This window comes from Pristis pectinata, chromosome 30, assembly GCF_009764475.1.
Source record: "Pristis pectinata isolate sPriPec2 chromosome 30, sPriPec2.1.pri, whole genome shotgun sequence".
Taxonomy (NCBI): Eukaryota; Metazoa; Chordata; class Chondrichthyes; order Rhinopristiformes; family Pristidae; genus Pristis; species Pristis pectinata.
Window position 1 is genome coordinate 7,938,498 of NC_067434.1, and position 14,443 is coordinate 7,952,940.

The window sequence follows — 14,443 nt, forward strand, 5'->3', positions numbered from 1 at the left end:
TAAACCATATGTAGCTCCTCGGCTTTATGCCAGTATAGTTCCCACATCTTATAGGTCCACATTAATTTGAATGGCATCACTGAGCTTTGTTAAAAAGGTAAACTTGTCATGGGTTTTTGTTTTTCTTCATTTCAGTATGAAAATATATATCTTAATTAACTAATGTTGTACCAACTGATTTTAAGTGTTTCTGATTATCAGTCATTGAAAAAGAGTGAACTGACAGCACAAGTTGTCAAAGGTCATCAGGGTGATGCTGGGGATTTGGCCTCAGAATATATTGTCCAGAGCCCTTGTTGCCATGGATGGCCCACTCCAGTTGGGGTAGACATGGAACCAAGGCCTGTGTGGGTGAGTGTGGACAGTGGGTCAGATCAGGCATGATCCAGCCTTGCATTTAAAAGATGATTTATTGTGAACATTGCATCTTTTTCCAAAACAAAATGTTAGTGCATGATTCACTCACTGGATCTAATGAGCCCTACTTTAGTAGGATGATGTTTGTCTTACATCACTAACATGGAAATAGATCTCATTAGTCTTAGTCCAGCTCCTTGCTGGTACAAGTTATAGCCAAAATTGCTTTTAGTTTAAGACTAGTTTAAAAAACCAATGCTAGGAAAATGACTGTTGTTGGTGTTGGAGTTATGTAGCTTTTCTGTGAGCTGACTGAGGCATTGAAGAGCTTTTATCAATATGTGTGTTCTACTAGCTAACATGAAATTACTGAAATTGGATCTCTCAACACTCGGATCCTTCAAATGAGCACTGAAATTTGGCCAAATAAGTCATCTAACCAGCATGGTTTCACCTGTTGTTTGTAGATGCGATGTTCGGGAATGGCTTGGAATCCTGAAGTTGCCACTCAACTTGTTCTTGCATCTGAAGATGATCGCATGCCCGTTCTGCAAATATGGGACTTGCGGTTTGCCACTTCTCCTCTCAAAGTGCTAGAGAATCACACCAGGTACTGAAATGTCACTTGGGGACAGTGCTGCAATTCTAAACCTGCCACCCTTGGGCAACAACAGGGTGTGGTAGATAAGGAGATGGGATTGTGTTAGGAAATGTGCTATGCACTATTTAGAAATGTGGCAGTGACAAATTGTCAGTACAATTGCAGAGAAATCAAGAGTGTGCATGAAAATTAGAAAAATGTGCTATCCCATATTTTCACTGGTGTGTACCTTAATTTTTCCTCTCCAGCCACATCCATTTGCAGTTGTTTACTAGTAATTTAGTTTTCCTTTCTATATGTTTTGTAGCTGTCTTTTTTCTCTTTATTTCCTTATTCTGCATTTCTTTTCACTTTTCAACTTTTGAATCCCACTCACTGACTCCTTAGCCTTGTATCAGACTTCTTATCCTGCTTGAAGAGTTCTCCCTCCTTGTGCTATCTATATAGTTATCTCTGGAGCCTACCTTCATTTCCACGGCATCATAATTCCCCCTCCCTCAGTTAAATACTTTACCATAGCCTTGGAGAGGGATAGGAGTAGATGATATGGGAAAGGTCAAGGAGTTATGGTCACAATCTCCAAAATGCTCTCCCATCGAGAGATCTGAAACCTGATCACTCATTGCCTAGTACCAGGTCCAGTATTAGCCTCTCCTCTAGTCAGCCTGTCCACATACTGTGTCAGGAATCCTTCCTGTACACTCCAAACAAACTCCGTCGCATCAATCCCCTTTACACTAAGGAGGTGCCAATCAGTATTAGGGAAGTTGAAATCACCCATGACAACCACCCTGTTATTTTTGCACCTCTCCAAAATCTGCCTCCCGATCTGCTCCTCAGCATCTCTGCTGCTACTTGGGGGGGGGGGAGGGGGGTGAGTCTGTAGAATACTCCCAATAGAGTGATCTCTCCCTTCCTGTCAGTGGACGATCCCTCCAGGACATCCTCCCTTTTTACAGCTGTGAAATTATCCCTGATCAGCAAAGCCACTCCCCCACCTTTTTCACCTCTGCCCCTGTCCCTTTTGAAACATCTAAACCCTGGAATATCCAGCAGCCATTCCTGCCCTTGCGATAGCCAAGTCTCTGTAATGGCCACCACGTCATAGTTCCACGTACTTACCCACGCTCTAAGTTCATCAGCCTTGTTCCTGATACTTCTCACATTAAAGTAGATGCACTTCAGCCCATCCAACTGACTGCAATTTTGCCCTTTCAACTGCCTATCCTTCCTCAGTCTTTCTACACTCTGCATCTACTTGTACAGTAAATGAACCAAGCTCTGACCTATCACTCTGGTTCCCATCCCCCTGCCAAACTAGTTTAAACCCTCCCCAACAGCTCTAGCAAACCTGCCTGCAAGAATATTGGTCCCCCTGCAGTTCAAGTGTAACCCATCCCTTTTGTACAGATTGTACCTTCCCCAGAAGAGATCCCAATTATCAACAAATCTAAAACCTTGCCCCCTGCACCAATTTCTCAGCCACACATTCATCTGCCAAATCATCCTATTCTTACCCTCACTGGCACGTGGCACAGGCAGCAATCCAGAGATTACTACCCTTGTGGTCCTGCTTTTCAGTTTCCTACCTAGCTCCCTATATTCCCTCTTCAGGACCTCATCTCTTTTCCTACTTATGTCATTGGTACCAATATGTACCACAACCTCTGACTGTTCACCCTCCCCCTTCAGAATGCTGTGGACCCAATCTGGGATGTCCCTGACACCAGCAAGGCAACATACCATCCGGGAGTCTCTTTTCATGTCCTATCACTACCACTCTCCTCTTCTCCCCCTTCCATTCTGCACCACACAACCAGGATCAGTGCCAGAGACCTGGTCACTGCAGCTTTCCCCAGGTAGGTCGTTTCTCCCCCACCCACAGTATCCAAAGCAGTATACCTGTTATTGAGGGGAACAGCCACAGGTCTACTCTGCACTACCTGCCTATTCTCCGTCCTTCTCCTGACAGTCACCCAGTTACCTGCTTCCTGCAGCTTTGGAGTGACTGCCTCCCTGTGGCTCTCGTCTATGTACTCCTCAGTATCCCATAGGAGCCGAAGGTCATCCAGCTGCAGCTTCAGTTCCCTAACACGGTCTTTAATTGGTATTGGTTTATTATTGTCACTTGTACCAAGGTACAGTGAAAAGCTTGTCTTACAAACTGATCATACAGGTCAATTCATTACACAGTGCAGTTACATTGAGTCAGTACAGAGTGCATTGATGTAGTACAGGTAAAAACAATAACAGTAAAGAGTAAAGTGTCACAGCTACAGAGAAAGTGCAGTGCAATAAGGTGCAAGGTCACAACAAGGTAGATCGTGAGGTCAGAGTCCATCTCATTATATAAGGGAATTGTTCAATAGTCTTATCACAGTGGGGTAAAAGCTGTCCTTAAGTCTGGTGGTATGTGCCTTCAGGCTCATGTATCTCCTCTCCGATGGAAGAGGAGAGAAGAGAGAATGTCCTGGGTGGGTGGGGCCTTTGATTATGCTGGCTGCTTCACCAAGACAGCGAGAGGTAAAGACAGAGTCCAAGCTGCAGCTGGATGCACCTCGTGCAGGTGTAGTTATCAGGGAGACTGATGTCTCCCAGAACTCCCACATCTCACAAGCTGAACATACCACTGACCCTGGAGCCATTCTCACTACTTTGCACTACAAGGAACACCAAATCAAAGAAAGAAAGAAATTTGCCAGAGACTTACCTTCGCATCTCACTGAAGGCTCTTGAACCAAAGCCTCAGCACCCCCACTCTAACACTGGCCACTCCACATATACCTGCCTTACTTTTATTTGCTGCTGTTAATAAGCCAATCAGTAGGTAACAATTTGCAAATATGCCTCTTTTAGACTCTTGCACGGTGAAACTCACAAGCTCAGGCACAGAGACTCACCTCTTTTTTGATGGAATTGTTTTAAATTTTCCTGTATATTTTCTTCTTGTCTTCGCTCATGCCTGTGTTCAGAAGTGGTGCTCTAGGCTCTTGTTCAAGCTGTCCTTCTGTAACCACATCCCCATCACTGCAACTGTAATGCTTGAAACAAGACCCAATTCTATGAGGAATCTCAGAAAATTAAACTGAATCCTGTGACTCTTGTTTTTTTCACTTTTATTTTTAAAAGTGCAGCTTTTGGATGATTTTCTGACAGCTGTCATTTTATCGTAGAGGTATTCTATCCATATCGTGGTGTCAAGCTGATGCGGAGTTGCTCCTTAGTAGCGCAAAAGACAATAGGATCTTGTGCTGGAACCCTAACAATGGAGAGGTGAGTGGCTGTCATTTATAGTTAGTTCAGCAATGCAAAAGTGCTGATTTTTCCAGATGATGTAAAGAACTAATGGTAGTGTAAACCAGGGTGGTTGATCTGTTAATGGGAACAAATTGTACTTTCTGCTTCAAGTATCAATAGTCTAATGAATGGTTTTGCTAAACCTTGTGTCATGATTTGCTGTTGCTGTTGATTGATTTCAGGTGGTCTATGAGCTGCCAACAAGCAGCCAGTGGTGCTTTGATGTCCAGTGGTGTCCTCGCAATCCTGCAGTCCTGTCAGCTGCTTCCTTTGATGGGCACATCAGTGTTTACTCTGTAATGGGAGGGAGTCTCGAAGCGCAGAAACAAAACCATGTTGATAGGGTATGTGAATTTCTCTGCAGTCAGGCTCCTTTAAGGTAGTGTACATCATTATGAGAGGTAGTTGGTAAACTTAAGAAACCAAATGCGGTATGCTGAGTCCTTAAGAATTGCACTTCCATTAACTGTCATCAAAAAACTAAAACTTTAATTTTCCTTTTTATTATAATAATGTGTTATTTCTTGAGGGAACGGGGTCTGCAATTTTCTCAATTATTGTTTGCTAATGCATTTCCTATAAATGTGCTAAATTGTTTTCTCTCCACACCCTGCCCTATGTCCCACATTGTTCCTCATCCTGCCCCTGCCCTCCCCATTTTCAGCTTCTAGCATGTCTCTCGTTAAATTGGAGCTATCTCCAGCTATGAAGTGGGGAACATGTCTTCGACGCTGTCCATTCTGATCTACTAGCAAGCCTTATGGCTTATAATGTTTATTGATGCAGTTACCCAACTCTGCAAAATTCTTAATGTCCCTTATAATATCTATCCAAGATATTTGACATCCACACTTTTGATTGATGACAAATACTTAAGTATGATATCGATTGCCATAAGGAGCCCTGACTGTTTATACCCTTGAACATTGGGCTTATAATTCAGTGACCTTTTAAAATACATACAAATGACGAACAGGAGAAGGCTACTCAGGCCTTTGAGCTTGCTCCACTGTTCAGTAAGCTCTTGGCTGATATCTTTAGCCTCAACTCCATACTCCTGCTGATCCCCAGTAACCTTTCACCTCCTGGCTTATCAAGAATCTTTTTACTCTGCCTTCCACAATCCTTTAACGAAGTGTATTCCAAAGATTTGTGATCCTCTGTGAGAAAAATTTGTGTCACATTTCATTTTTGCATTTTTAAACATTGACACCTAGTTCCTGATTATCCCACAAGAGGAAACATCTTCTCCACATACACCCTGTCAAAACCCCTCAGGATCTTCTTTGTTTTAATTAAGGCTCCTCCCACTCTTCTGAACTCCAATCTTTCTTCATAATGCATCCAACCCATTCCAGGAATCAGTCCAGTCAGCCGCCTTTGGACTGCTTCCAATGCAATTACATTTTTCATTGAATGAGGAGACCAAGACTATAAACAGTATTTCAAGTATGGTCTCACCAGTACGCTAAATAATTGAAGCAAAACTTTGCAACTTAGATATTCAATTCACCTACCAATAAACAATATTATTCTCTCCTGAATGTTTACTGTACCTCCTTGCAAGCCTTTTGTAAATCATGCAGTTGGACACCCAGATGATTTGCATCTCAATCTTTCACTAGTTAGGTAATTTCATATTCTCATTATACAACATTTGCTAGATCTTTGCTCCCTCAATCTATCTTGTACCCTTTGAAGTGTTCTTATGACCATTTCACAACTTACTCTAATCTGTCTTTGTGTCATCAGCAAATTAAACAACCATACCCTCAGTGCCTTGTGAAAAGTTGAAGCCCCAGATGTGATCCCTGTGGTACACCACTTGTTCCAAATTGACAACCAGAAAAAAAAAAATTTCCTACCCTGTTTCCTGTAAGTCAGCCAGTCTTCTAGCCATGCCACAATGTTACCACCTACACTGTTAGTTTTATTTTCCACATTGACCTTTGATAAGGCACTTTTATCAAATGCCTTCTGGAAATCCAAGTATGGAGGGCCATTTGAAGCTTTTACTTTTGTCTGCAACATTTAGCTTTGAATGTTTTAATCCACCACAAAGTGCTCTAAAATTGTGTCTTTTGATTTTAGATTTCTTCCTCGTTCAACAATTTGGACCCATTTGGCACTGGGCAGACACTTCCTCCTCTAGATATTCCTCAGAGGGCAGTTCAGCCCACTGTGGTCCTTCCCTTAAAAAAGCCTCCTAAGTGGATCCGGAGACCTGTTGGAGCATCATTTGCTGTGAGTCAGACCAGTTTTAGCATTTGTTTTCCTTTCTTAATAACTCACTATATTGAGATTTTGTTTACGGTGTTTACACATTTTGCTAGTTAATTCTGAAACCTTATTCTAAACTTGCAAAGTTTTCAAGACACAAGACAGTGAGCCCACATTGAAGGCTGCAGTCATTGTCACAGCAAGCACAAAGCCAGGTTTTATTTGCAGCACATAAGTAAATGCTAGTGTGTTATGCTTCGATCTGGGACAAATCGGAACCACTTGTCAAAAGGTAGATACCTTCTTCATTGTGAACATTTTTTCCTGTTTTAGAAAAAATCCACCCCAGCACAGTACAATTATTTACCTTTCAAAGTCAGGAGCAGTGCTGACAAGTGGTAATTCCACAGAGTTTTGTTCTGTAGTAAAATTGAGTATTTTTGCGTTACACTCATGTGAACACCCACCTAAAGAATCTAAAAATGTAAATTGGATCCAGAGATGTGACCTATAAAGGTGTGAAAGACAAGCAGTGCCACTTTCTGTAATGAAAATATTTAGGACCAAAAGCTGGTTACTGGTGCTTGCCAGCATCTTGTTTACTCACTTTAGAACTCCTTTAGAACATTCATATCAACAATTTTAGGTTATGAAAGTGATAACCATGAGAGTGTAGCGGCTGCTACCGCGATGTGAAAAAACAAGATGCTAGTCGAAGGGTTTCAGAACAAGAACTGGTCTATTTTCCCGCCTTGCGCGGGCCTTTTAAGAGAGCCTGTTCCCGCCCACTCCAAACGGCAATGACGTATATGCTACGTCATCAAATCTTTCCCGTGCGTGGGTTCTCCCTGTCGCTCGGGGAAGACGAAGGCCCACCGCCGTCTTGGGCCTCGCCACTCCGACGACGCGCGACCCGACTGCCAAGCCGGTTCACTTGCTTGGACGGTGAGACGCTACACAACCCCCCCCCCCCCCCCCCCCCAGAACCAGCGATACGGTCTCCAAGGTCCGTGGGCTGTGTTAGCCGCTGCTTAGGAGGTCAGCCTCTGTGTCGCAGCGCTGGAACCTCGACCGGTTATTGTAGATCTAAATGGTCCGGTTTGAGGCAGTCCGTCGTGAAGACCTGTTCCTTGCCCCCAGTGTCCAAAATAAAGGTGGGTCCATTATTCCTGATGACCTGGAACGGCCCCTCGTATGGTCGTTGCAACGGTGCCCGAGGTGTGCCCCTGCGAACGAAAACAAACTTACAGTCTCATAGTTCTTTGGGCTTACAGGATGGGGCTTGACCGTGCCGCGAGGTGGGAATCGGGGCCAAGTTGCCGAGCCTCTCGCGCAGTCTTTGCAGGACTGCCGTGGGTTGTTCCCCTTGGTCCCGAAGGGCGGGTATGAAATCCCCTGGGACAACCAGGGGCGCCCTGTACACAAGTTCAGCTGACGAAGCGTGGAGATCTTCCTTGCGGGCAGTGCGTAAGCCAAGCAGGACCCACGACAGTTCGTCGACCCAGTTAGGACCCTTCAGGCGGGCCATCAAGGCTGATTTCAGATGGCGGTGGAAATGTTCCACTAACCCGTTTGATTGAGGGTGGTAGGCTGTGGTGGTGTGCAGCTGCATTCCCAGCATGTTCGCTAATGCAGACCAGAGGCTGGAGGTGAATTGGGTGCCTCTGTCTGAAGTGATGTGGGCTGGAACACCAAAACATGAGATCCAAGTTGTGAGCAGTGCCCGGGCACAGGAATCAGTCGTGATGTCAGTCAGGGGGGTTGCCTCTGGCCACCTCGTGAACCGGTCCACGATGGTAAGGAGGTACCGGGCTCCTCTTGAAACCGGCAGAGGGCCCATGAGGTCGATGTGGATGTGGTCGAACCTTCTACGGGTAGGCTTGAACTGCTGTGGCGGGACTTTGGTGTGTCGTTGGATTTTCGATGTCCGGCAGTGCGGACAAGTCCTGGCCCACTCACTGACCTGTTTGTGCAGGCTATGCCAGACAAACTTGCTGGCGACCAGTCGGACAGTTGATCTGATGGACGGGTGCGCCAACCCATGTATCAAGTCGAAAACACGTCTCCGTCAGGCTGCAGGAACTATAGGGCGGGGTTGACCTGTTGCGATGTCGCAAAGGAGGGTCTGCCGACCTGGACCAACCAAGAAATCTTGGAGCTTCAGGCCCAAGACTGCGGTTCTGTAGCTGGGCAGCTCGTCATCGGCTTGCTGTGCATCAGCCAGGGCCGTGTAGTCGACACCCAGGGACAGGTTGTGGATGGTCGGTCTAGAAAGTGCATCAGCAACGACATTGTCCTTCCCGGAGACATGTTGGATATCCGTTGTGAATTCAGAAATGTAGGACAAATGTCTCTGTTGACGAGCTGACCAGGGATCGGAGACTTTGGAGAAGGCGAAGGACAAAGGCATATGGTCAGTGAAAGCGGTGAAAGGCCTGCCTTCTAGAAAGTACCGGAAATGCCAGACCGCCAGGTACAGCGCTAGAAGTTCCCGATCAAAAGCGCGGTATTTCAGTTCGGGTGGTCTAAGGTGCCTGCTGAAAAATGCCAAGGGTTGCCAACGACCTTTGATTAGTTGTTCCAGTACTCCATCCACCGTGAGGGCAGTTGGGACATCTGTCCTAGGGTGTACAAGCATCGTGGCATCTGCCAGGGCGTCCTTGGCCTTGACGAAGGCAGCCGCAGCCTCGTCGTTCCAGGCGATGTCCTTGCCCTTACCAGCCATCAGCGAGAACAAAGGGCGCATGATACGGGCTGCTGCAGGGATGAACTGATGGTAAAAGTTGACCATCCCAAGAAATTCCTGTAGGCCTTTGACCGTGTTGGGGCTGGCAAAATGGCGGATAGCGTCTACCTTGGCGGGTAGGGGTGTTGCCCCCTCGCTGGTGATTTTGTGGCCGAGGAAATTGATAGAGTCAAGTTCAAATTGGCACTTGGCCGGGTTGATCGTGAGGCCGAAATCACGGAGACGGGATTACAGCTGGCGGAGGTGGGAAAGGTGTTCTTAGAGGTCACGGCTGGTGATTAGTATGTCATCTAAGTAAATGAACAGGAAGTCCAGGTCGCGGCCTACCGCATCCATCAGCCACTGGAAGGTCTGCACGGCGTTCTTAAGGCCGAACGGCATTCGAAGGAATTCAAACAGGCCGAATGGGGTGATAATCGCAGTTTTGGGGACGTCATCTGGATGGACCGGGATTTGGCGGTATCCCTGAACAAGGTCCATTTTAGATAAGATGCGGGCCCCATGTAGGTTCGCTGCGAAGTCCTGGATGTGAGGGATGGGGTAGCGGTCTGGGGTGGTGGCATCATTCAGCCTGCGGTAGTCGCTGCAGGGCCTCCACCCGCCGGTGGCTTTGGGGACCATGTGCAGGGGGGAGGCCCAGGGGCTGTCTGACCTGCGAACAATCCCCAGCTCCTCCATGCGACGGAACTCTTCCTTTGCCAGGCGGAGCTTGTCTGGAGGTAGTCGTCGTGCTCGGGCATGAAGGGGTGGCTCTGTGGTAATGATGAGGTGTCGCACCCCATGTTTGGGCCTAGAATTTGTAAACTGAGGTGCCAAAACTGATGGGAATTCAGCTAGGAGCTTGGTGAACTCGTTGCCAGACAGGGAAATGGAGTCCAGGCTCAGGGCTGGTAGACTGGTTTCTCCCAGGGGGTAGGTCTGGAAAGTTCTGGAGTGGACTAACCACTTCCCTCGCAGGTCGACTAACAGGTTGTGGGCCCGAAGGAAATCGGCTCCTAGGAGTGGTCGGGCGACGGTGGCAAGGGTAAAGGTCCAGGTAAAACGGCTGCTGCCGAATTGTAATTGAACTGTACGGGTACCGAAAGTCCATATCATTGTGCCATTTGCGGCATTGAGTACAGGACCCTGTTGCCTGTTACGAGTGTCGCGGCCGGTCGGTGGCAAAATACTGACCTCTGCTCAAGTATCGATGAGGAAATGCCGCCCAGACTGCTTGTCCTGAACGAATAGGAGGCTTTGTCGGCGGCCAGCCGCTGTAGCCATCAGCAGCGGCTGGCCCTGGCGTTTCCCTGAAACTTGCAGGATGGGCAGCATTGACGGGCCTCCGCGCCCCACCTCTGATGGTAGAAACACAGCTGGTCGCCAGTGTCGTCGTCTGTATTTCTGGGGTGTGGTCGCTTGGTTGCTGGGACTGGTTGAGGTGGGCGTTGGGCTCGTGGCCTGGCGATTTGGCCGACAGACGAACCGCTCTCGCGTTTGGCCTTCCACAGGACATCTGCCCGGGCGGCTACCTCACGTCAGTTGCTGAAGTCGGCGTCAGCTAACAGCAGGTGAATGTCGTCGGGTAGTTGCTCGAGGAAGGTCTGTTCGAACATCAGGTAGGGCTTGTGTCCCTCGGCCAATGCCAGCAACTCATTCATTAGGGCGGTTGGGGATCTGTCCCCCAGGCCATCGAGATGAAGCAGGCGGGCGGCGCACTCACGACGGGAGAGGCCGAAGGTCCGAATCAGAAGGTCTTTGAAAGCCGGATACTTATCTTCCTCCGGAGGAGACTGGATGAAGTCTCCGACCTGGGCGGCTGTCTCCTGGTCCAGAGAGCTGACCACATGGTAGTACTTCGTGGAGTTGGAGGTGATCTGGCGAAGGTGGAATTGCGCTTCGGCCTGGTCGAACCAGACGCTGGGACGAAGTGTCCAAAAGGTGGGCAGCTTGAGTGCCACTGCGTTGGCTGCTGCGTTGTCATCCATTGTGTGGGTCCAAGATCCGTTTACTGTCGGGGTCACCAATGTAGTGGCTGCTACCACGATGTGAAAAAACAAGATGCTAGTCGAAGGGTTTCAGAACAAGAACTGGTCTATTTTCCCGCCTTGTGCGGGCCTTTTAAGAGAGCCTGTTCCCGCCCACTCCAAACGGCAATGACGTATATGCTACGTCATCAAATCTTTCCCGCGCACGGGTTCTCCCTGTTGCTCGGGGAAGACGAAGGCCCAACACCATCTTGGGCCTCGCCGCTCCGACGACGCGCGATCCGACTGCCGAGCCGGTTCGCTTGCTCAGACGGTCAGTCACTACAAGAGCAAAATATTTTCAGAGTCTGGCAATGATTTGATAAACTTGTAAATCAAACATAGTTTCTGTGCAATGGTCCCCGTGGGAAAATCAATAACAAGTGGCAGTACTTGTTATCAGGGCAGCACAGTGGAGCTGTGTATATAGTAAAATATATTGGTAACTTGGTTTATTATTGTCACATGTCCCGAGGTACAGTGGAAAAACTTGTCTTGCATACCATCCATACAGATCAATTCATTACAACAGTGCATTGAGGTAGTACAAGGTAAAAACAATAACAGAGTGCTGAATAAAGTGTTACAATACAGAGAAAGTGCAGTGCAGGTGGACAGCAAGTATGTGTGTGTCTATTACTACTGTACAGCTTTACATAATAAAGCTGCTGCCTCACAGCTGAAATGGCTTAGGTTTGATCCTGACCTTGGGTGCTACGTGTATGGAGTTTGCACGTTCTCCTGGTTACTGTCTGGATTTCCTCCTTCCCCACCCACCTGGGACATTCTCTCTTCTCTCCTCTTCCATCGGGTAGAAGATACAGGAGCCTGAGGGCACGTACCAGCAGACTTAAGGACAGCTTCTACCCCACTGTGATAAGACTATTGAACGGTTCCCTTATACAATAAGATGGACTATGACCTCACGATCTACCTTGTTGTGACCTTGCACCTTATTGCACTGCACTTCTCTGTAGCTGTGACACTTTACTCTGTACTGTTATTGTTTTTCCCTGTACTACTTCAATACACTCTGTACTAACTCAATGTAACTGCACTGTGTAATGAATTGACCTGTACGATCAGTTTGTAAGACAAGCTTTTCACTGTACCTTGGTTCAAGGGACAATAATAAACCAATACCAATATCCTGCTCCAAAGATTTGTAGGTTGGTAGGTTAATTGGCCAGTGTAAATAGTCCATAATATATAATGAGTGGTAGAATCTGGAGAGGCGATGGGAATGTGGGGAGAATTAAATGGGATTATTGTAAAATTAGTTTAGGTGGGTGCTTGATGGTTGGCACACACTTGATGGGTCGAAGGGCCTGTTTTTGTACTGTATAACTCTAAGTAAAGTGAAAATGCTTTTGAGTACCAACATAAACAAATTTTTGTTTCAAAGTCAAAAACTTATTAGCACTACTGTACTGGCATGATTTTAGGTTTCTTTATAAAGACATTGTTTTCAAAAATTTTGAACAAATTTGACATAAGGCTGTTTGGGCAAAATGTACTCCAGGTTTTATTATTATGCACAAACAAGTTTGAGAAATTGTATTTCTCACTGTCTTTTATCTTTCCTTGCAGTTTGGAGGGAAGCTGATTACTTTTGCCAACTCCAAAGCCGCTGCTCCACAGATACAACAGCCTGTTTCACGCCAAGTCTTCGTTAGTGTTGTTACTACGGAAACTGAATTTTTGTGCCGTTCAAACGAGTTACAGGCAGCACTCCGGTCAGAGGCATTTATCCATTACTGTCAGTCCAAGATTAACGTTGCAGGAACAGAATTCGAAAAGAACATCTGGAACTTTTTAAAGGTGCATACTCTTTTGACAGCTTTATAAATGTTAGAATTTGCTGGATAAGGGCAGTAAAAATTCACATAATCAAAATTGTTCCTCAAATAATATGCAATGAAATCCTTTTAGAACATTTTAACAATTTCTAAATGTAATAATGCATATGCATGAGCTGAAATCCCTTTCCTCTATTGAAGTACACAAACCAATGCCAAAATCATAGACGACTATCCTTCTTTCTTAGCTTCCTTTAAATGGGGGTACAGTTTCTTTTACTAATCAGGATATTAATTATTTCACCATTCAAACTGCTCAGTGCAGACTCAGTAGATCGAAGGGCTGTATGACTCATTGACTCTATGGCCATTTAAGTATACAATGTGCATGGAAACATCATGTTGTTTGACTAGCCAAGCGTATTTGAGTTTTAACTAATGCGATCATGATACTAGCTCTACCTTCTCTCATTTATAAATTTGCAAATGAGTTAAAACAATCTGAGCCAAAGGATCTGGTTGCTGCAAAAAAAGTTACATTCACACTGCACCTTTCCACAGTGAATTGCACCTCCATTTAAAAAAAAAAGTCACAAAAATTGGGCTGAAGGAGGAGATTATAGTGAGTGACCAGAAACTTTGTCAGAAGTAAGTTTTGGGAAAAATTTTTGCAGAAATGGAGGGCCTTCAAAATTTTAGGGCAAAATGTGGGTGAGTGGGATGCAGGAGACTGGGATGGTGCTGTGATATAAAAGTGAGAAGTACAGACATTCAAGGTTATAAAATACTCAGAAATTGGAAGTGCATAAGGGCGCGGCAGTGTGGAAGCTTGAATGTGAGAATGTAATTGGGAAAAACCAGATCTGGATCACTTCCCATTTGTCTTGAAACTGATAATTTTTGGATGGTATTGCATGAAGTCAAAAATCTCATTAGAAAACCATCTGAAGTAATTTAAGAAGAAAATAACAATACTGCAGAAAAAAAATTACTTAATAAAGCTGGAGCGTAGATAATTTACGTGACATGAACTTGTATACGTCACAGCACCACTTTTTATTACTGTTTTTCACAGCGGGGATGTGGGGTTGGAATTTACATGACTAAATGTGATCTCAACTGTAGGTCTACATTTTATATAAACTTCTGTTAGAGGCAATCAAAAATCATTTGTCCCTTTTCAATAACTTTCCAATTTAGAGGAACGGAGTTGACGACATAATATTGCTCTGCTTCTGTTGAGAAATTTCAACAACCTTACAAAAAAAATGCTTGATATTATTTAAACATTTTTTTTTTTACTAATCCTCCAGGTAAATTTTGAACAAGATCCTCGTACGAAATACTTGAACCTGCTTGGCTACAGTAAGGAAGAATTGGAAAAAAAGGTAAAATCGCATTTTTAAAAAACTCATTA

The 14,443-nt window shown here is 45.6% G+C and overlaps 1 protein-coding gene across 1 annotated transcript in view; it reads left to right on the top strand.

The window, feature by feature from the left end:
- The window catches only part of sec31b (SEC31 homolog B, COPII coat complex component), an 80,636-nt gene that overhangs the window by 19,094 nt on the left and 47,099 nt on the right, over positions 1 to 14,443 (top strand). Inside the window, exons 7-12 of the mRNA XM_052041587.1 lie at positions 825 to 967; positions 4,132 to 4,231; positions 4,438 to 4,599; positions 6,347 to 6,499; positions 12,818 to 13,048; positions 14,340 to 14,414. Coding sequence (XP_051897547.1) covers positions 825 to 967; positions 4,132 to 4,231; positions 4,438 to 4,599; positions 6,347 to 6,499; positions 12,818 to 13,048; positions 14,340 to 14,414 — 864 coding nt within the window. The remainder of the gene's footprint in view (positions 1 to 824; positions 968 to 4,131; positions 4,232 to 4,437; positions 4,600 to 6,346; positions 6,500 to 12,817; positions 13,049 to 14,339; positions 14,415 to 14,443) is intronic.